The 19,847-nt window shown below is 45.3% G+C and overlaps 4 protein-coding genes across 4 annotated transcripts; 3 read left to right on the top strand and 1 right to left on the bottom strand.

The window, feature by feature from the left end:
- Window positions 1-409: 409 nt before the first annotated feature.
- ush1ga (Usher syndrome 1Ga (autosomal recessive)) lies at window positions 410-5,096 on the top strand (the record flags this gene model as incomplete). Its single annotated transcript, XM_080009171.1, has 3 exons — window positions 410-573; window positions 3,760-4,213; window positions 4,296-5,096. The coding sequence occupies 3 exons, from the start codon at window positions 410-412 to the stop codon at window positions 5,094-5,096; spliced, it is 1,419 nt and encodes a 472-aa protein (XP_079865297.1).
- A 3,845-nt stretch (window positions 5,097-8,941) lies between these two features.
- LOC307236680 (tripartite motif-containing protein 16-like protein) lies at window positions 8,942-11,678 on the top strand. Its single transcript, XM_080009168.1, has 6 exons — window positions 8,942-9,554; window positions 9,659-9,754; window positions 9,862-10,095; window positions 10,641-10,812; window positions 10,936-11,022; window positions 11,147-11,678. Exons 1-6 carry the CDS (start codon window positions 9,105-9,107, stop codon window positions 11,671-11,673), a joined length of 1,566 nt encoding a protein of 521 aa, XP_079865294.1. The 5' UTR covers window positions 8,942-9,104; the 3' UTR covers window positions 11,674-11,678.
- A 381-nt stretch (window positions 11,679-12,059) lies between these two features.
- Window positions 12,060-13,764, bottom strand: amn (amnion associated transmembrane protein). The gene has a single exon (XM_080009169.1). The coding sequence runs from the start codon at window positions 13,587-13,589 to the stop codon at window positions 12,078-12,080; it is 1,512 nt and encodes a 503-aa protein (XP_079865295.1). The 5' UTR covers window positions 13,590-13,764; the 3' UTR covers window positions 12,060-12,077.
- Window positions 13,765-16,103: 2,339 nt separating this feature from the next.
- Window positions 16,104-18,487, top strand: LOC307237313 (proton channel OTOP2-like; the record flags this gene model as incomplete). Its single annotated transcript, XM_080010025.1, has 6 exons — window positions 16,104-16,437; window positions 16,518-16,654; window positions 16,731-16,789; window positions 16,855-16,979; window positions 17,133-17,941; window positions 18,317-18,487. 6 exons carry the CDS (start codon window positions 16,104-16,106, stop codon window positions 18,485-18,487), a joined length of 1,635 nt encoding a protein of 544 aa, XP_079866151.1.
- Window positions 18,488-19,847: the final 1,360 nt, after the last annotated feature.

The following is a 19,847-nucleotide window of genomic DNA, read 5'->3' as shown; positions in this document are numbered from 1 at the left end:
TTTTGTGGCATAGTGTTGTGAAATGGGGTGTACTTTGGTCTTACGATGTGTATTTCATTACTTAATCAATTTTAATATTTTTATTATTATTGTTTTATTTTTTTTGTAAAGTACGTACGTTCCTGACGGGAAAGCTAAAGTTCTTTGAAACTGAAATTGATTGTGCCGACGGAGCGAGACGGTGAGGTGTTTGCTCTGCCAGTGGCCACCGGGAGCAGTGTTATTTGGCGTCTCTGGTTACCATAGTTACCGCAGACCCCCCCCCCCCCTTCCCGTCCGCCCCGGCACAGCGAATCTAGATGCGCACTGGAGGTGGGAGAGTGGCGCAAGTGGACACCGCTCTGTAGTGGGCTCCATTTCTCGAAAATGACGCTGATCGGACGACATGGGCCGGATGGTGCGCCGAACCATGAATGACAGGTACCACCGGGCGGCCCGGGACGGCTTCCTGGACCTTCTCAGGGAGGCCACTCGGAAGGACCTGAACGCCCCCGACGAGGATGGGATGACACCCACACTGTGGGCTGCCTACCACGGCAACCTGGAGGCTCTGCGCCTGGTGGTGGGCAGGGGGTGAGTGGTCATGTCGTATGAAAGAGCTGTTATGAAAGTCTACCTGTGCCTTTAAGCGATGCTCAACATCGCGCCCCCCACCCCTCCCCTAAAAATGTCAAATATGTTAAACAAGCCCAACAGAGGAAGGTCAATCAACGGTGGCGTGGAATGGAGCATGAGCTCCAACACACGTAGGCTTTGTGAACAACACATTTTAAAGTGCAAATCCCGAACCTTATTTTGTGTACAAAAAAAAAAAAAATTCCATATTTGATCATTTGTTGAGCTGACAGAAACAGCCGTTCAATTCATTTGCTCTGTATGTGCTCCTCTATACGTTGTTTTCATTGTTAAACAAATGAAATAAAATAATCAGAAGTAGACAAAATATCAAGAAATGAAAGTGACCGTCTTAGAGCCATAATAGCCATGACAGACCGTTTTATTGTTTGCCACTCTGCATTTACCTAAAGGTCAATGTCTATTCATGTAAACTGCATGGGGGGATGAGCATTCTCGTCGGTGTCTGGGCACCCATGTCCCTCATGCTTCCACATCACAAGGCCCAGGATGGTGCTGGGGTTTATCAATGTTTCTGTCAGTGTTTCCTCCATAATCTACTGTTTTACCGGAGGCCCTTAAATCAGCATTATTTTATTATCATTATGCCTTGCTTCCCTGGCCTTGATTATTGAATGCTAAAGAAAAGATAAAGGAAAGAAAAGCATACAGCATTCATCTTTTACATACAAATGAAATGTTCTGAAATGGTAAACGTGATAACAGGCCAAAGAAAAGGCAACAAAAATGGAAGGAAGTCTGTGTGTATACTATACAAATGCATGGCAATGTTGAACGAGGGAACTTTCCCAAGGCTATTTTTTTTCTGTTCCATCTGACCTGGTTTGCCCACAGGCTGGATAAATGGGCCCATTGTGAATCAACTTAATTTAATAGAGTGACTCACTATTGTCCTTTGGGCCACTGTTGAATGGTGTGTGCAACGCTATTGTGCCATCAATAAACGTTTGCACGAATGTACTATCGTACGTATGGGGGAAAAACAAAGAAGCAAAATTAAAGAAAATTGATTTTCACAAATTGAAAACCCCTGTTTTACCACCCAATGCATACATTAGGCACCAAACTACGTGGGGTTCTGCAGCTGGGAGTGTGTGAAAACACGGTACTTCCCACGGACTAAGTGTAAACATTTGACCAAAGGCATTATCCTCTATAGGGTCACTTGATAACGAAAAAAAACAAAAACTGCCCCCTATATTAAAGTTTGACTGGCATCAAGAGCTAAAATGACACACAAATCGCTGTCATATTGGTTTGAAAAGCTAAAAATCCTGTGAGGGCAAAGCACCCTCATACAACGTGATGCCGTTACACAATGTAATGTCGTTACACAATGTAATGTCGTTACACAATGTAATGCCGTTACACAACGTAATGCTGTTACACAATGTAATGCCGTTACACAATGTAAGGCCGTTACACAATGTAAGGCTGTTACACAATGTAATGCCGTTACACAACGTAATGCCGTTACATAACTATATAAGGGGGGTTGTGTAGGGTTGTTTTTTTTACACAATGTCATTGATATATGGCATTTTGTGTATTAAGGACATCTAGTATAGTAGAGTATAGACATATAGTATAGGACATAGTTAAGAACAGAGCGCGGGCCTTCACTGAAGCATTTTTAGGAGTTGATAAGTAAATTGTCCAGTATGGCAGGCACTCTTGAAATGATACCAGCGTGATACTAATAACGGTTAATTATGTTGTATCATTTATCAAATATTAGAAGTTTGTGTTGTTGCATGGGGAGGAAGGGCTGGAGTTATGATTGCCATGCATAACATTTTAATTTCCTGTGTTTCAACATCCACGATATGAACAACCACTAATTGATTTTTTGTGCAATTCGTGCCCATTGCGGGTTTATTATTGCTTAATGGACCTGTTGCTAAGTACAACACTCCTCGCATGTTGAGCACGCAAAACCGAAGACAGTTCCATCAATTGGGAATGTACATTAGACTGCGGTCATCCATTAACCGAGTGCCGAGCGTCCCACTGCAGTGTCCCAGCAGTCAATGTTTGAACCCATTTCAACCCTGGGGGTTTAAATCAGGGTCGGCAGGTGAGTAGATGCTAATCTTTAACTTGGTTCAGGTTTGGCAGGTTCCGGTGCAAGCCTCTGAAAACCTTAAAGGAGTGACCATCAATAATATATCTGAACTTCTGCACTGGCTGCACCTATTCAATGATTGAGCAGCATTTACGTGGCTCAGTCGGAGGGTTAATGCCCGCTCCCGACACGTCCCATAAAACGCACAGTTCCACTCTCTGGATGATCCATGCAAAATAATTGTAAAAACGCCGACCAAGTTTGAGTTCCTACACAGTTTCATTGGACTTCTTAGATCCATGAATTAAGAATATTGCGCGTGTATTGACGTACTTGACAAATTTCACCGTCGGCATACATTTCAATCAACTGGCAAATGTTGTGGAACAAGAAGAACAGAATTCTGGTAATTCTAGGTTAATTGAGTCCAAGGGCTATCATTACATAGAAACCTCAAACAAAGCACCCCTGCTTTGCGCCTGTCCTTCACATGTGGTTCTCTATGACTTGAGGAATCCAGCGTGACATCACCAGTTACAGTTGTGGACCTTGTTCGGCAAACATCCTATGCAGCCTCCCCCCGTAACTGGATCCACACGGCATAAGTAGCGCTGCTGGCAAGTCTGTGGTCATATTACAAACCAACAGCAACATGACAGTGTACACAGAGAGAACCTTAAGGTCATGGGTTGTCGCCTGATGACAAAAGAATTTATTACGAATATAGTGTAGGCCAGCACCCTTCGGGATTAGTTTTATATTTGGAAAGACCTGTTTGGATTTGGAAAGACCGCTTTTAAATGCTTAATGATGACCCCATGAACAACCAATTGATGACATTGTTAGTCATGAAAATATACTACAAAGAATCATGGATTTACTCAAGAGTTAAAAGAATGCCATCCCTCTATTGGTTCTTGTCACATCCTTTGGAACTGTCGCCTGTCAACCTGATAATAAGGCTTTATTTAGCCGCGGGTGATTAAACTGTAGTAATTTTCAACTTTCAAAGTTATTCCAAAGTAAGTATCTAACTTGAGTTCTCATGTGGCTTTCAGGGGAAACCCTGACAAGTGTGACATCTGGGGAAACACACCTCTGCACCTGGCAGCTGCCAATGGACACAACAACTGCCTGTCCTTCCTGGTGTCTTTCGGTGCCAACATCTGGTGCCTGGACAACGACTACCACACCCCGCTGGACATGGCCGCCACCAAGACTCACATGGACTGCGTCCGCTATCTGGACTCCATCGCGTCAAAGCAAGCGGCTCTCAACCCCAAGCTGGTTGGCAAGCTGAAAGACCGGGCGTTCCGCGAAGCCGAGCGGCGGATCAAAGACTGCGTCAAGCTCCAGAGGAAGCACCACAAGCGCATGGAGCGCAAGTTTCTCAAGGAGGCGTCCGAGGCTTCTGTATCGGATGCTATGAGCTTCTCCAGTTACACCAGCAGCTCGATAAGTCGCAAGCTGCACAACTTCAGTCCAGCCGCCGCCAGTGTGCCATACTCTCAGGTCGGTACCTTTCATGAATCTGTGCTTAAAACCTCATACTTCTTCGTTTTTATGTAACGTGAGATTTTTCTGCCCCGTAAAGGCTACCCTTCATGCCACAAGCCGCGGAAAGACGAAGATCCAGAAAAAGTTGGAGAAAAGGAAACAAGGAGAGGGGACCTTCAAGATCTATGAGGACGGGAGGAAGAGCGTCCGCTCTCTCTCTGGCCTTCAGCTGGGCAATGACATCATGTTTGTCAAACAGGGCACCTATCTCAGCCCGAAGGACCGTGGCCACCGGAACATTCGCGATATGTTTCCGGGGGGAAACGATGATACCATTTCGCGTGCCATTAGCGAGCCAGACCTGCACACTCCCGACATCGATTATTCAGAAATCAGCACAGATTCAGGCCATGACTCCCTTTTCAACCGGCCTGGCCTAGGCACTATGGTCTTTAGAAGAAATTACATCAGTGGAGGAATGTTTGGCCTTCCTGAAAAAGATGATTTCAGTGTGTCTAGAACAGGTGATACCGTGCGTTTACGCAGCCGGCTCCATCCCTACCCCAATCCGGATGAAGACAGCATCGGCAGCGCACGCAGCTTACGGGAGAGGAATATGCAGGAGCTTCCCTGGGAGGAGGTGGAGCTGGGACTCGACGATGACAACGAGCCTGAGACGAGCCCCCTGGAGGTCTTCCTGGCCACCCAGAGCATGAATGAGTTCATCTCAATTTTCAAAAGAGAGAAGATAGACCTTGAAGCACTGCTGCTCTGCTCGGACAACGACCTCAAGAGCATCCACATCCCCCTGGGTCCCAGGAAGAAGATCCTAGACGCCTGTCAGCGGCGTCTGGAGACCATTGACGAGCCAGACTGCATTGAGGACACAGAACTGTAGATATTCAACAAAAGGTGAAATGATGTAATGGTGACATTTGGTGTCACTTTTCAGATTGTTGTGGATGATCCTCCCGCTGTGTGGTAATGGAGCTGTAAGGGTCACTGTGCGTCGCAGAGAGACTGCTGTGTGAAGACATGGAGGATTGGCCAGCTTACCTCTGCTAGGAATGTTCCGGTTAGCCAGGCAGAAAGGACATGTGCACAATAAATTGATCTCACGAGAAGAGATGTGTGAGAGATTCTTAAACGCATCAGGAATGCTCTAAACTGGTCTAGGTAGACCGACACAGTCAATGGCTCAGTGAATCCAGCAAAGTTTTGCAGAGTTGTAATGCCATGTTATATAATACATGGAAGGCTGAATAGCTGTTGGATCTGTTTCCCCTAAACAGGTCTGTGTGTTTGCCCCCGTGGGGTAAATCCTAAAATCTACCGTGCCTGTTTTGCCTGTGCCGATCTGTATGCATCGTTTTTAAGATATTGACTGAGGTGAAACTTGCATCACATTGTATGTTGTGTGAAACGTACATCTTAAGAAACATATTTTTTAAACATGTTTTAATACAACCAATAGCATGTCCCATCTTTGTTATGTGCATTTCAATTAATTACTCAGAAAGGAATTATGATACAATATTATGTATATCAGTTTTGTGTCTTGTCACCGTGAGTCAATGTGAGACTTTTTCTTGCGAGGACAAGATCTGAAAGGGAAATGAATGCTGATCGAATGTGATGGTTTTTATATTCCTAAAAGGAAATGGATTTGTGCCTTATAAAAGTACTCATTTACAATGATTCATTGTTGTATTTTATTGCACTGTGGTAACCATATGTTACATTTTCAAGGCAGTTCTCTTGACATTAGCATATGAAGTGACATAAAATTAATTGAGATGGTCAGCAAATGGACAAATGGAATAGGACTGAAATATGTATTATATGTAACTATTGTTCAACAAGTTTCATAATGGGAAGTTGAAAAACAACAAAAAACAAAAAAAACCACATACCAAGCCATATACAGTTTACTGAGCCGCCCTGTCACAGCAGGAAACTCGCTTCCTATTTACATTCTTTGCTCCAGTAAAGTGTGTCTAAACAAGGACACAAACTCTTACTTTGGCATCTTAAGCTAGTCCTAATAATTCAAAAAAAAAAAAATAATAAAACCCTCACAAAAGCAGTGTTTATGCCTCACAACGCAATCCAAAACCAGGCATAAAAAGGATGAATTCAGCTGTTACAACATAAATGCCATGCCTTGAAGAATTTGAGAATGACAAGGAAACACGAAAACAGTGACTTCTTTGTCTTCACGGTGTTTATTCACAGTTTCCTCCATCAGCAACATAAGATCAGATCAGATGGCACCGCATTTTTTCCTAGACTGTTTACACACGTTTTCTGGAAACATACCTCTTGTTTTCAGAACTCTGCACACAAAACCAAAAACACACACAGAAGACTAATGTGCTCAATGAAAAACACTACAATGAATGTTCAGTGTTATACTTACTACCTACGTACTGTTCTGTACAGTCTGTTGTAAAATATTTTTTGTATCATGTTTTTATACTTAAATATAAAAGACACATTATTTCAATCAAAAATACTGTGATATAAACAAAAACATGTCCACCCAAACACTGTTTATCCCAATGGGGCTGCCCCTGACTAAAGAGTTTCCTAGTCGACTATAAGTCATCAGTTCAAGCTGTTAGTCGACTAATCATCGCGGTTTACAATATTCATTTATTTATTTAAATATATGTTTTTGGGGCTTCAGAAAATGGTGTGAGTTCCAGGGCTGAGAAAGCAAGTTATAACTAACATTGTTAACAGTACGGTACCACAGTACAGATAAATACTAAACCAAATATCCAGCCTTCCAAATTAATATTTAATTTACAAGTGCTGCAGGCACGAAGCGACTCCTGGAATGCATTGCATTGGTTAAACGAATTAGGCCCTATTTTTATTTTATTAATGTACACATTTAAATGACATATGACACATGACACTATTCGCAGTGAAATGCGGCGAACGGAACACCGTTTTCCCGGTGAGTCGGTTACCCCTCGTGCCTCGCTAAACTCGCTGCACAGGGTTGCCAGGTCTGTGACAAAACCAACCGAAAACGGCCAATAGAACCAGCTCAAAACCCAGCCCAATACCAGAACTTGACATATGCCCCTGACCAACGATATACATTTGTTTTAAAGCCCAACATCTTTGCCATCGTTGCTATCACAACACTTCAAAAGCATGACAATTTCCACGGGAAAAGCGAAGACCTGGCAGCCCTGTCGCCGCGCCTCCCCATTCCCCGGGCACCGGGACTCGGGCGCAACCGCCGACGTCGGGGCAAATGGTGTAGGATTTGGTTGTTGAAGACTGATTAATGGTTTCAAATGGCTCTTATAATATACGGAGTATTTTTTTTTTTTAATCTTATATACTCAATATTTATTCGGAATTTTAGACCGCTCACCACCACGCGGCGCACTTGCATGAAACGTTACCGGCAGATGCCGCTCATCCAAAGCTGTAATTATTCTTCTGAATGTGTCGGAACAACCAGCAAGGAGACCGAATAATTTTTTTTAATACAATTTGTTTCAAATTGAAAAGCCCTCTAGCGTAAACGGGTCCAGCCATTTTGGTTTTAACGTTAATTATTGACAAGGCGCAGTTCCCTGAGTTTTTTTTTTTTGTTTGTTTGTTTTTCCTGCGACTAACCGACCAATGGAAAAACTGGGTCGACTACTCTTCTCGTCGACTAACGTTTGGTCGACTATTTAGGGCCGGCCCAACATCCCAACAAGCGCAAAGTTGGATGTGTAAAGTGGCCTACATAAAGAAAAACACATAAGAATAGAAAATGTGCTGTTCACAGCAATCATTCAGAACTGCATTGATATTCAGTTCTACAATTCGTCTTTGTCATCCTCCTCCTCTTACTCTCCTCATGCGATGCCTCTCTCTTCTATGTTGCAATGGATAACATTGCCCCAAAACAGAAGAGCTCGCCTGTGGCCCTTTCGTCACAGATTGCTAATTGAAAAAATGTGCGACACGTGTTCGCCCATGTGCTGAGTCCGTGTGGATAGTAAGACATTTAAGTTCCGCATTTTGAACGGCAGTGTGTTCCATGTGAACGCGAGAGGCTTTATTCATGAAGATTGTGCCAAACGCAGAGAATTGTGTGTGTGGCATTTAAAAGAAAAAGTTGAAATGTGCTTGCATTTTAGCAGGATTAGTTCAGGGGATTGGTACATGAGTTGCAGGTTGTGGTCTTTGTGTCTCATGTACAAGTGTTAGTGTGTGAACAATTGAGGAAAACTGTAATCCCGGGGGTGGAATTCAGGTGTTACCACAGAAGAATTGACTGAGTGCAAGGCAAAAAGATAATAATAATAATAATAATAATAATAATAATTAATTATAATAAAATAAACTTGTCAACATTCAGCGTTGAAATGCACCCCTTATAGAAAGAAACTGAAGACGTGCACACGGCTCAGCTTTGTCATTGTCATGAAATCCCTTCTTATCGATTATTATTTTCCAAGTGAAAAGTGACTACATCTACTCTTGTTCAGAGGTACCAAGAGCGCGGTCATTTCCCCTATTTGGCCCGGACACAATGCCTTACTCATTTCCTTCTCTCTGCTTGATCTTGTCGCGCCGAGCCTGATGTTCAGTGCGGTTGAACGCAGGGAGAAGAGAGGAGGGGAAGGGGGGGGGTGAAACAGGAGAAGGGCTAAGCCGGCTGACTCCGACAGAGGTCTTAGGCGTGGTTCTCAATTCTTTCCATGTGTGCTCACAAGGGTCCTTGGATCCTGACAGGCGAAAGTAGGAAGTAGCAGCGTCCGCCTGTGGAGGAAAACCGGGAGAAACGGAAGCTTAGCGCAGAGCTCCAGGCCTAAAACAAGAGTCGGGGGTTGTGTTCGGAGTAAAAAGAAGAAGGAGAAGAGGAGATTAGAGCGGATCCCGCCAAGGCATGGATACTGCCGGGACAAACCGCGAGGGGAGCGTCAAAGAGGAGCCGCGGGAGAACCGGGACGACTGCCAAGAAATGAAAACGCCCGCTGATCCCATCGCAGCGGGGTCATCCGGGGACGGACCGCCGCCGCCGCCGCCACCTTCCCACGCCGACGTGCTGTGCGACTCCTGCATCGAGAGCCCCTGCAAGGCCTTCAAATCCTGCCTCACCTGCCTTGTGTCCTACTGCGAACCCCACCTCAGGCCCCATCTGGGGAACGCCAGATTCCAGAACCACCGCCTCGTGGAGCCCCTCCACGACATCGAGTGCCAGACGTGCGGGGAGCATCGGCTCCCTTTGGAGCTGTTCTGTCTGACGGACGGCCGCTGCGTGTGTCTGGGCTGCGAGAGCCAGGAGCACCAGGGCCACGAAACTGTGCCCACAGGGGACGCCCGCAAGCAAATCGAGGTCTCGCGGGGACCCACACATTCACCAGCATACCTCTGTCTAAAGATATTTAGTTCTTTATATTTTGTTGAATTGTGTTTGTTGTATGCATTACTTTTATTTAGACGGAGCTGCAGAAGGAGCAGGTAGAGCTCACAAAGACTGTTGCAGCAGCTGAGAAGGCCATCGGCAAGCTCCAGAGCAATGCCGCATCAGCGAAGGTTAACCTAATGGTCATTTTAGACTCTGTTGCACAATTTTCCATTTTCTAATCACCAACTAATTTCCCAAGTTCTATCTGGCTGTGCCCCCCCTCCAATCTCCTCAGAGCTCCATGGGAGATGTTTGTGTGGACGTTGAGAAGCAGTTCTCCAGGCTGCAGGAGGCCGTGGAGGAGGCCAGGAAGGCGGCCGTGGGGGCGCTGGAGGACGCCCAGAGACAGGCCCGGAAGCAGGCCGAGGGCATCGAGACGCATCTGGAGCAGAGGAAAGCCGAGCTGAAGAAGACCTTGGTTCAAATGCAGCGGATGACCAGGATCAAGTCGGATGTGGACTTCCTGCAGGTAGAAATTCCCCTACCCAATCAAACAAGCTTGGCTAAATATTCTGTTGGATCCAATAAGCAGCGAGCATTCTGTGTTTACTTTGACGTTTGGGTTGTTGGCAGTACATACAGAGTGGACATACCTACAAATCCACTTATTCCGCTCAAAACACTGTATTAGTTCTGGATCATTGAGAATAATGTTATATAACAGTCAGGGCTGTCATGTTAGTCAAGCTACATTTTCCAAAAACATTTGTTGCCAGAATTATATATTTTCATCCAAATTTAAGGGGAATTTTAAGCCAATGTTAGAAATGTTGCATCAAATATAATGCCCTTTATATTATTTGTATGACAATTAATTTTCATATAACCGTATTATTATTATTATTATTATTATTATTATTATTATTATTATGTATACTGTATAGCTGTATAGCTGCCCTCCGCTACACCACTCGTCCTACAGTATTTATCTATTGTGAGATAATGAAGAGTCATCGTTGAGTTCCAGTTGCATACGATAGCGATACAATACTTCTGCTGTGTTTTTTATTCTAGGAATCCTCCGAGTGGAAGACGGTGGCGGTTGACAAATGTCTTCCCGCCGTGCACAGAAACCTTATCGACCATGTCGCCGCTATCAGCCAAGTGGTGACGGTGGCTACACAGGAAGTTTGTGACCAGATCCTTTCCTGCTTCGCTGAAAAAATAAAGAGCGAATGCAGAAGCGGTGGGTGCACCATACACTGTGTACATAGAGTATCTATCGAAATAAACCACTGAGTTGCTAAAAAATTATCATTCAAAATGATAATCTTTATCAAAGAAAATACCTCTCTGTCTGGTAATGTAGGTATTAAAGTTGCAATCCAGACCCAGATGGCAGAATCTCAGCAATCGTCCTTGCCTGACCCAGAGTCCCGGGAGGACTTATTGAAATGTAAATAATAAAGAAAAATAATAAAAATAATGTTTCTTTGTTGCTTTTTATTGGCGGAAATCAGCAAACAGCAAAACTATGAAGACTGAGCATATTTTGACTCCGAATGTCATTCCCCCTATAGATTCACGGAGTTTAAAGTTCGACCCGGATACTGCGCATCATTTTCTGCGACTGACCGAGGACAACACCAAGCTGACCAACACGAGCCCCTGGCACCACAGCTACCCAGACAACCCCGCCCGCTTCGGGTACTGGCGCCAGGCCATGACTTCGGAGAGCCTCTACCAGGGTCGACACTACTTTGAACTGGAGCTGAGCGGAGAGGGGGCACACGTGGGAGCCACCTACAAGAGCATCGACCGCAAGGGGGAGGAGAGCAGCAGCTGCATCACAGGCAACGACTTCTCCTGGTGTCTGGGCCGGAACCAGCGGGGTTTCTCTCTGTGGCACGACAACGCGGAGACGCCCCTGGCCACGGCCGATATCACAAGGATCGGCTTGTACATTGACTTCTCTAAAGGCTTTATTGCCTTCTATGATGTAACCGGGCCGCTGGCGCTGCTTCATAAGTACAAAGCTGATTTTGTGGAGCCCTTGTATGCCGCTGCCTGGCTCTCGAAGAAGGACAACATGGTGTTTTCAGTATAACTGATGCCGATGCTCTGGCTCATCAGAATCTCCACCCAGCCCACAATCTTAAGGATATTTGGGTGTGCCGTGCACACGGATTGGCATATCATGAAGTTATTATTAGGAACAGCTATACTTACTGTCGGGAATGCCTGATCGTTAATGACATGAAGCGTTTAAATGCGGCTCGTGTTATGAATTTGCTGTAGTTTTTCTGTCTCTAGGCTAGTAAATCAAAGACGCATTACCTCCTTGCAATTATTTTATTTAAAGCATCAATACATTCAGGCATCAGATGTGTGTACGTGTCATTATCGGTGAAGTGACTTTCAATCTATACGTCAAGATATTTCCATTGTAAAAAAAAAACTGATTGTTAAAGTTGTTTATAAATGATTTGTAGTGCTTTATTTCTGTGAGGCTCAAACACTGAAATCTGTTTCATTCTCATCATACACTGGATTGACAAAGTGCACACCTGTCTGAGTCATGGAGATGGAGTTCTTCAACTCTGCGTTATAGAGAGTGGGCATGGCAGGCAGCATTGAGGGTTTATCAAACATGGGATTGTCAAAGCCGAGGTCCAGGGGTCCACCGAGGTCTCCGATGTGACCGTCTTTCTTGGAGCTCCTCAGAGACGGCACCGAGGGCATTGAGGGCATGGGTATCTTTGGTATTTGGACAAACCCCTTATGCACCAAGAAAGCGCCGATGCTAACGAGGGCCACAAGAATGAGGATGCCAAACACAGCCCCCGTCACCGCCCCAGCGCCAACCCCGGGCCCGTTGGCGCTGCTGCTCCCGGACGACGCCTCCAACTCTGCCTCGGAAATCCCCAGGTTCGAACCCTGAGAATGTGCGTCGTTCAGGATGGCCCAGGCCAGTTTCTCAGCGACCGTACCGGCCTCTGAGCCCGTCTCGCCATCGAGAATCACCACCTGGATGGTGGCCGAGACACCAAAAGGGACCATTCTCAAGACGTACTGCGGTTTGGAGACTTTGGACATGGCCAACTGGACAGATTTGTAGGCCTGATCGACGAGGAAGAGGTTCTGGAGCCGCTGTTTGTAGGCCTGTAGATTGAAGCCGGTGGCGTACTGGATGGTGATCAGGACACCGCACACATAACAGCAGTGGCCTTCGGGACGGAGGGGCTTCTTGCAGGTCAGAGGGGGACACGTTACGGTGGCACAGATCCGCTCACGGTTGGCCGAGTTCCCACACTCACAGCCGGACGGATCAGCACAGCCCGAGCCGCCGACACTGACCGTGGACGAGCCGTGGAACTGCAGACGGCCAGAGCGCGACCGGAGGTATTGGGAGAACTCAGCCTTGCGGTTAAACATCCTCCCCAGGACGGACACGCTTTTCACGGGCACGTCGGGTTTGCGGGATGTGGTGTCCACCCTGAACGAGGAGGAGGCTCTGAAGATCACGTCGTCGTACCAGCACGGGACACTCTCCTCGTGCACCGAGAACAGCGGCCGTCCTTCTTCCAAGTCGTCCAGAGACGCGGCGGCCCGCCACAGAGCCGGGTCCCACCACTGCAGGGAGTCTGAATCTTTGAACTGGGCCTTTGCACCGGCTCCACAGCCAGGCTCCTGTCCGCCGCCGACATAGAATCCGGCCCCTGAATTCAGGATGAACTCCCCACCAACCGGTAGCCTCAACTCTTGCACGGAATGGGTCGTCTCCACGTACACCGACACTTTCCTGTGGGCGGGAAACTGGACTTGGTCGTTGCCACATGGAACGACTCCCGTGTTCCAGTTGCTCTCATTCTCATAGTTTGTGTCGGGGATCCACTGCTTGTAACAAGCATTCGTTCCGGCGACGAGGCAGAAGAGGAGGCACAGGTCTTGTGTTTTCGGCATCCTGTTGATTTGTGACGGACCGAGGGAGCTCCGAGGTGACCTTTGCTTGAAAAACCACATGATCCTCACATGCTGAATGGACAGTAAAGTTGATGAGCCGTGGAAAACATTTACCTTTATAAACCCCCGGTGCCCGGTTTATAAAGGTAAATTTACATTTACTTTTTGGGAAAATTATGTTGCATTATTGTTTGTCATTATACAACTATATTGTGATGTTCTATTCTTTGTAAATATATGCATATATTAAATATAAAGTTGTGTATTTTGAAAAGCTGAGCCGTTCAATGAGTGCCTGCTGAAAGTAACAGCATTGGGCCCGAGTGTGGTCTTTTTTTGTGTGCACCAGTTGCAAACAGTGTGAAATAGGCTTAAACACTATACAGTATACAGTATTCCTCACTTCAATTCAATTCAATTCAATTCAATTCTATTCAATTTAACTTTATTAATCCCCGGAGGGCAATTTTATTTTGGGTACAGCAAAACACAGTAAAAACACGCAAGAAACAGACACAGACAGACACACCAGTGCTATGGGTCGGGCTGCAGGTGCATTTGCAATAATATAAATAAACAAACATTTAAATAAAGAAATACATTTAAAAAATATCTTGTGTTTTTTAGCACACCAAGGTGAAATGTGTTGGTATTTTCGTTAAAATAGATACCTCATTTAAATAGTTTTGAATCAGATATGAGTGAGGAAAGACAAAAACAATAGTAATACTGTGAATAATAATAATAATAATAATAATAATGGTTTTGGATCGTTGTCTTTTTGTTACATTAGTTAAACAGTTTTGAATTACTTGGATACCGATGAGGATAATATTAGCCATGATGATTATATCTTTTTCTCCAAAATAATAATAATATCATTATTAATAATAATAATGGTTTTGGATCTTTGTCTTTTTGTTACATTAGTTAAACAGTTTTGAATTACTTGGATACCGATGAGGATAATATTAGCCATGATGATTATATCTTTTTCTCCAAAATAATAATATCATTAATAATAATAATAATAACAATAATAATAATAATAATAATAATAATGGTTTTGGATCTTTGTCTTTTTGTTACATTAGTTAAACAGTTTTGAATTACTTGGATACCGATGAGGATAATATTAGCATGATTATTATATATTTTTCTCCAAAATAATAATTATATCATTAATAACAATAATAATAATAATAATAATCATCATCATAATTAGAGTAATAGTATAACAGGCCTCCTGAACTAGAAAAATACTTAATTAGTGCAAATGGTTGCACCTGTTCTTGTTCCCAGGTGGGGAGGCCAGTTGAGCTCCATGTCTGCGGTGGAAGCCACTAGTCTCAGATATTTGAATAGACCTTCATCGCCAGCGTCCAGCTCATTCCACGGTGACGGGGAACCGAAATGGACACGGAGGTTGTAAATCAAGAGGTGTTCCGGACTTGCAACAAACTCTTTTGCAGGTAAACTAAAAAGGAGAGGGAAAAAAATATCGCAAATGAAAGAAAGAAAATGTTGCCGCAAGACCTCTCTCTTGCTATACTGTGTATGCTTTGGAGGGGTTTCTGGTGCGCACAAGAAGTTATCTGGTATTTCTGTCAGATCGGTTGTGAACGCCGAAACCTGTTTATAACCTGTAGGGCCCGTATTAGTTCTGCTCCAAGGTAATTAATGGTTATTTCTATGTTGAGACTGAGATTTCCAAATTTACTTGAACGCACCAGCTGTTGAACTGTACTGTATTTCCGTTAAGAAGAAGAAGAACAATCTTTAATCGTCACACACCACAACACACGCACGCACGCACGTGCTTTGGATGGCGGCCGGTGAAATGGTTCCTCTGCGTTGAACCCATCCTGGCTTGTCCTTCCTCCGGGGGCACAGCCAGGAGCAGTGGGCAGCATTCGTGGACGCGCCCGAGGACCAGGTGATGAGTGTCCATCGCTGGTCAGACGATGATGGGTGCACGTTTTTGGGGTGGGGGGGGGTCCTTACTGACGTTGGGTGGCGGAAACCCCCATGTAAGCACGGGGAGAACATGCAAGCTCCGCGCAGAAATGCTCCCATTTGGGAGATAACCCGCCGGAGCACGGTGCCAACAGCGCCTGTGGCGGGAATCCAACCCAGGACCTAAAGTGGTAATCCGTGAGATTATTAAAATAAATAAAAGTTCCCGGGTTTGATACTTATTTATCTGGCACTTTATAACAGCCATTTAATCTATTTGCGTAACGGAAGTGCTCCTCGAGGTGCTGTTTCCATTGTTGGTGGTGCGGTCCGCCTTTCCTGGCAAGAATGCACTGGTTGGTTTTATGGTTTGCTACTTAAACTTTATATACTGTAGCTCTAAAACGGTAAAGTTGGTCAAAAAAGGACCAAGTGTGACTTGCCGATATGTCAATTAAGGAGCTCCGTAGTATCTCATCACTTCAATCATTTCAAAGGTTTGGCCATTGGCGAAATATTTTCCTTTTTTTTTTTTTTTTTTTTTAATTTCATAGCAAGACTCTCAATGAAATGCGAGGAACGGAAGCCCACCCATCCAACATTGAAACAGCGGCTGAAATGGAGAGCGTCCAGCACTTCTCGGCACATGCGCACCATCTCCACCACGTGGAGGTGGCCAGGGATGGAGGCCATGATGAAGGAGGACGAGGGGGCGCAGGAGCGGAGGTGATGTCCGGCGTCATATGTGTCAACATCCTCATCCTGGGCAGTGCTCTGGTGACCGGCAGCGCCATCAACAGCGTCGCCATCACCGCCGTCCATCGGCAGATCTTCCTCATCGTCCTCTTACTCCTGACCTCGGCGTGGATGCTGTTTTACACCGTCTCCACCCACGGAAAGGACCGGGCGGTGCTGTACAAAGACGGCCACGCGGGACCGGTGTGGCTTAGAGGTCGGCGCTATTTGGAGCTCCGCGGTCGGATTTATTTTTCGTCGTCGACATAATCTCCTTAATGCTTGCGTCCCTTTCAGCTGGCCTGGTGCTCTTTGGCCTCCTCAGCCTCATCATGGACATGTTTAAGATCGCCAACTACGTGGGCTACCTCCACTGTGACTCTCCGGTGAAAGTCGCCTTCCCCGCCGTACAGGCGGTTTTCCTCTTCATCCAAGTGGGTACATGAGGCGATGAACTCCTTTTGATGGTTTAAAATTTCCTGCGGGTCACTGATTAATCCTGTGTTTTAGACCCACTTCCTGTGGATTCACGCGAAGGACTGTGTGCAAATACACACGATTTTAACTCGGTAAGGTCCGCAACCGAAGATGCTTCTATTTGTCCTTCTTGAATATTCATTGTGTCTCTTTGAAGGTGCGGGCTCACGCTGACCCTGTCGACTAATCTGACCGTGTGGATGGCGGCGGTTGCTGAGGAGTCCGTCCACCAAACTGATATCCCTGAAAATGTGATGGTGCTACGCAACACGTACAGAGCAGGTGCCTTTACTGTAATCTGTCCCTTTTGAATTTATCATCATTTCATGTATTTTTAAATGTATATCATATTTATTTGTATTTATTTTTTGTGTATTTAAAAAAAAAAATAATAATTTGTATGGTCTACAACTAAACCATGTGTTCCTTTTGCAGCCAGCTATGGAAATAGCAAATGCAACTGCAGCTACTCTTCGTGCAGCATATTTGAGGAGGCCTACTACTACCTCTACCCTTTTAACATTGAATATAGCCTCTTCGCGTCAGCGATGGCCTATGTCATGTGGAAAAACGTCGGCCGCCTGGTCGAGGACCACAGCCACCACCACCACCACATCAAGTTCCGCGTCAGGGACGTCGCCGTCGGCCCCGTGCTTGGAATTCTTCTGGTGCTGGCCGGGCTGGCGGCCTTCATTCTGTACGAGTTCCAAGTGGTCAAAGAGGACAAAAAGCAGAACGCGCTGTTACTGCACTTTGTCACCAACATAGTCATCGTGAGCCTGATGTCCATCTCCACCGTGATCGGCTGTGTCGTCTACTGGCTGGACCGGCGGGAGCGGGTGTCCGACAAGAACCCCACGCGCAGCCTGGACGTGGGGCTGCTGGTGGGCGCGTCCATCGGGCAGTTCCTCATCAGCTACTTCACCGCTGTGGCGGTGGTGGCGACCGGCGCCGAGGGCCACCTGAACGCCCTGAACCTGGCCTGGGCCGTCCTGACCGTGGTCCAACTGGCTCTGCAGAACTTCTTCATCATCAAGGGCCTCCACCGTGAGCCGTACCACACGGTGCACGCCACGCCACTGCACGCCAACGTTCACGACGCGCCGGGTCACTGCGGGGAGATCAGCCAGGCGGCGACGCGGAATAGAAAAAAGTATTCTCTGGCTCCCACTCGGCACAAGTTCAGCTGGAAGAGGAGGATCCTGAAGGAGGTCTGCGCCTTTCTACTCCTGACCAACATCATCGTGAGTCACCGTGCAACACCTTGAGCTTCGAAATGTGGAAGAATTACCTTTTTTTTAATTTTACAAAATATCAATGTCTGCTTATGACTTCAATCCTCGTTCCCGGATTCGTCCCGTTAAAATTGTGGTTATGGAAGTTCAGCGGGACCAACGTATTTTATTTTTCATGCACGTCTTTCAAATTGAGTTCCTCATTTGAGATGTGTGGTTTTGGGTCATATCTTGGCATGTTTACAACTGGATGTGATTGCTATCAATGATGGATTGTGAATTGGATTCAGAAAATGACCAGCGGCAAAATGCTTTCTATTCATCTTTATTAACGTGCAGCAGATGCTGCCCAGCCTTGATTGTTGTGATGTTTTGTGTTGACAGCTCTGGATCATGCCTGCGTTCGGCGCTCGTCCTCAGTTCGACCACTCCACTGAAACGGACTTCTACCACTTCTCCCTGTGGGCTGCCATTGTGAACATTGGACTGCCGTTTGGGATCTTCTACCGCATGCACTCGGTGGCCAGTCTCTTTGAGGTGTACGTCCTCTCTTAAACCATCTTTTTAATTTTAACTTTTTTTTTTTTTTACAGAATTCTCAGTTTTACCTAAGGATGGACTTATTTTTTTAAACACTTATGAAATGTTATTTTTAAATGTTAAAAATAAAATGTTTTACAATTGTCTTTGAAAGTCTACTCACAAGTGGTTTGTCTTTCTTCTTAACTGTTTTATTTATTACTTGCATGACAAGTCGCATCGTCTCTAAGTGGTATTTGTCGTTATGGATGGATGCTGAGTTTTGTAGCGTAACAGGTAGGTCAATAGTTTTTCTCAGCGATGCTATATTTTAACGTGGTACATGGGAGATGTACCTGTTGGGAATTGAGTGGGTTATTTTAGTACTGCTCCGCAAGGTGCCAGCGCCTGCAGAAATGGACCCCAAAAAGAAACAGCAACAGCTGCTGATGCCACAAAGTCAATCACTCCTGCCGCTTCAGCAAAATCACGGATAAGAAAGCTGTGATGGCACTGATCAGTTTACCACCATGACCTTGTTCTGTGTCCGATGAGGTGTTCACTTTAACAGTAGATTTAGGGCTGTGAACTTGTAAAGGCATTTGGGACTGGCTATAGAAAGAAACATTGTCTCTGTGAAACAACTGATCCTTGTTATCTGATCCTTCTGTAAGGGTTGTGTTTTGGTTCTGAGACGCGTTGTCTCATTGACGGTTCGGAAGTTTTCCCCCGGTCCGACAGGTTTTGGCTCCAGAGACTCTTCCGCATGATTCAATTCAAGGCGAAACCTTTTTATGTCCTTTAAACGAATCATGTGTCCGGGAGGAGAGTGACGAACTAAAACGTGAAAAGGTCACGAGAGACATCAGAGCCGGAGTTGGCAAACACTGAGTTCCATCGTCAGGCTCTGACGTATAAACCAAATTCCACAGTAGTTTATAGGTTGGACGTGTACCGCCACCTCTTGGATGTATGTTTTCAAAAGCAAAGTGCTCGCAAAGCAAAGATTTATTTATGGGGCTAATCTAATTGAGTTCCAGTTCGACCTTTCACAGACCCCCCCCCCCCAAAAAAAAAAACCACAAGGACGTCCGTGCAGGATGACGAATGGAAACGGCGATAAAATAGTATATTCTTGGGAATATTTGGACAGCCCCAGGACTAATTCCCCTTCAACACACAAAATATACAGTTACATGCTGACAAAACAATTATATTCTCAGTATAATTTAAGGAAAATACTTTACACATCAAGCATACTCATCTGGAACAGAAATTAAAACAAAAGACAACCATATACATAAAAACAGTCGGTATACTGTGGATCTTAAATATTTCTCTCTTCAATATTATGCAGCGTAGTTAAATCTTAACATTAATCTCTCACATGACAGAA

This window comes from Zeus faber, assembly GCF_960531495.2.
Source record: "Zeus faber genome assembly, chromosome: 11".
Classification (NCBI taxonomy): Eukaryota; Metazoa; Chordata; class Actinopteri; order Zeiformes; family Zeidae; genus Zeus; species Zeus faber.
Note: the sequence above shows the minus strand (reverse complement) of the source record. Positions and strands in the feature narration are given on the sequence as shown.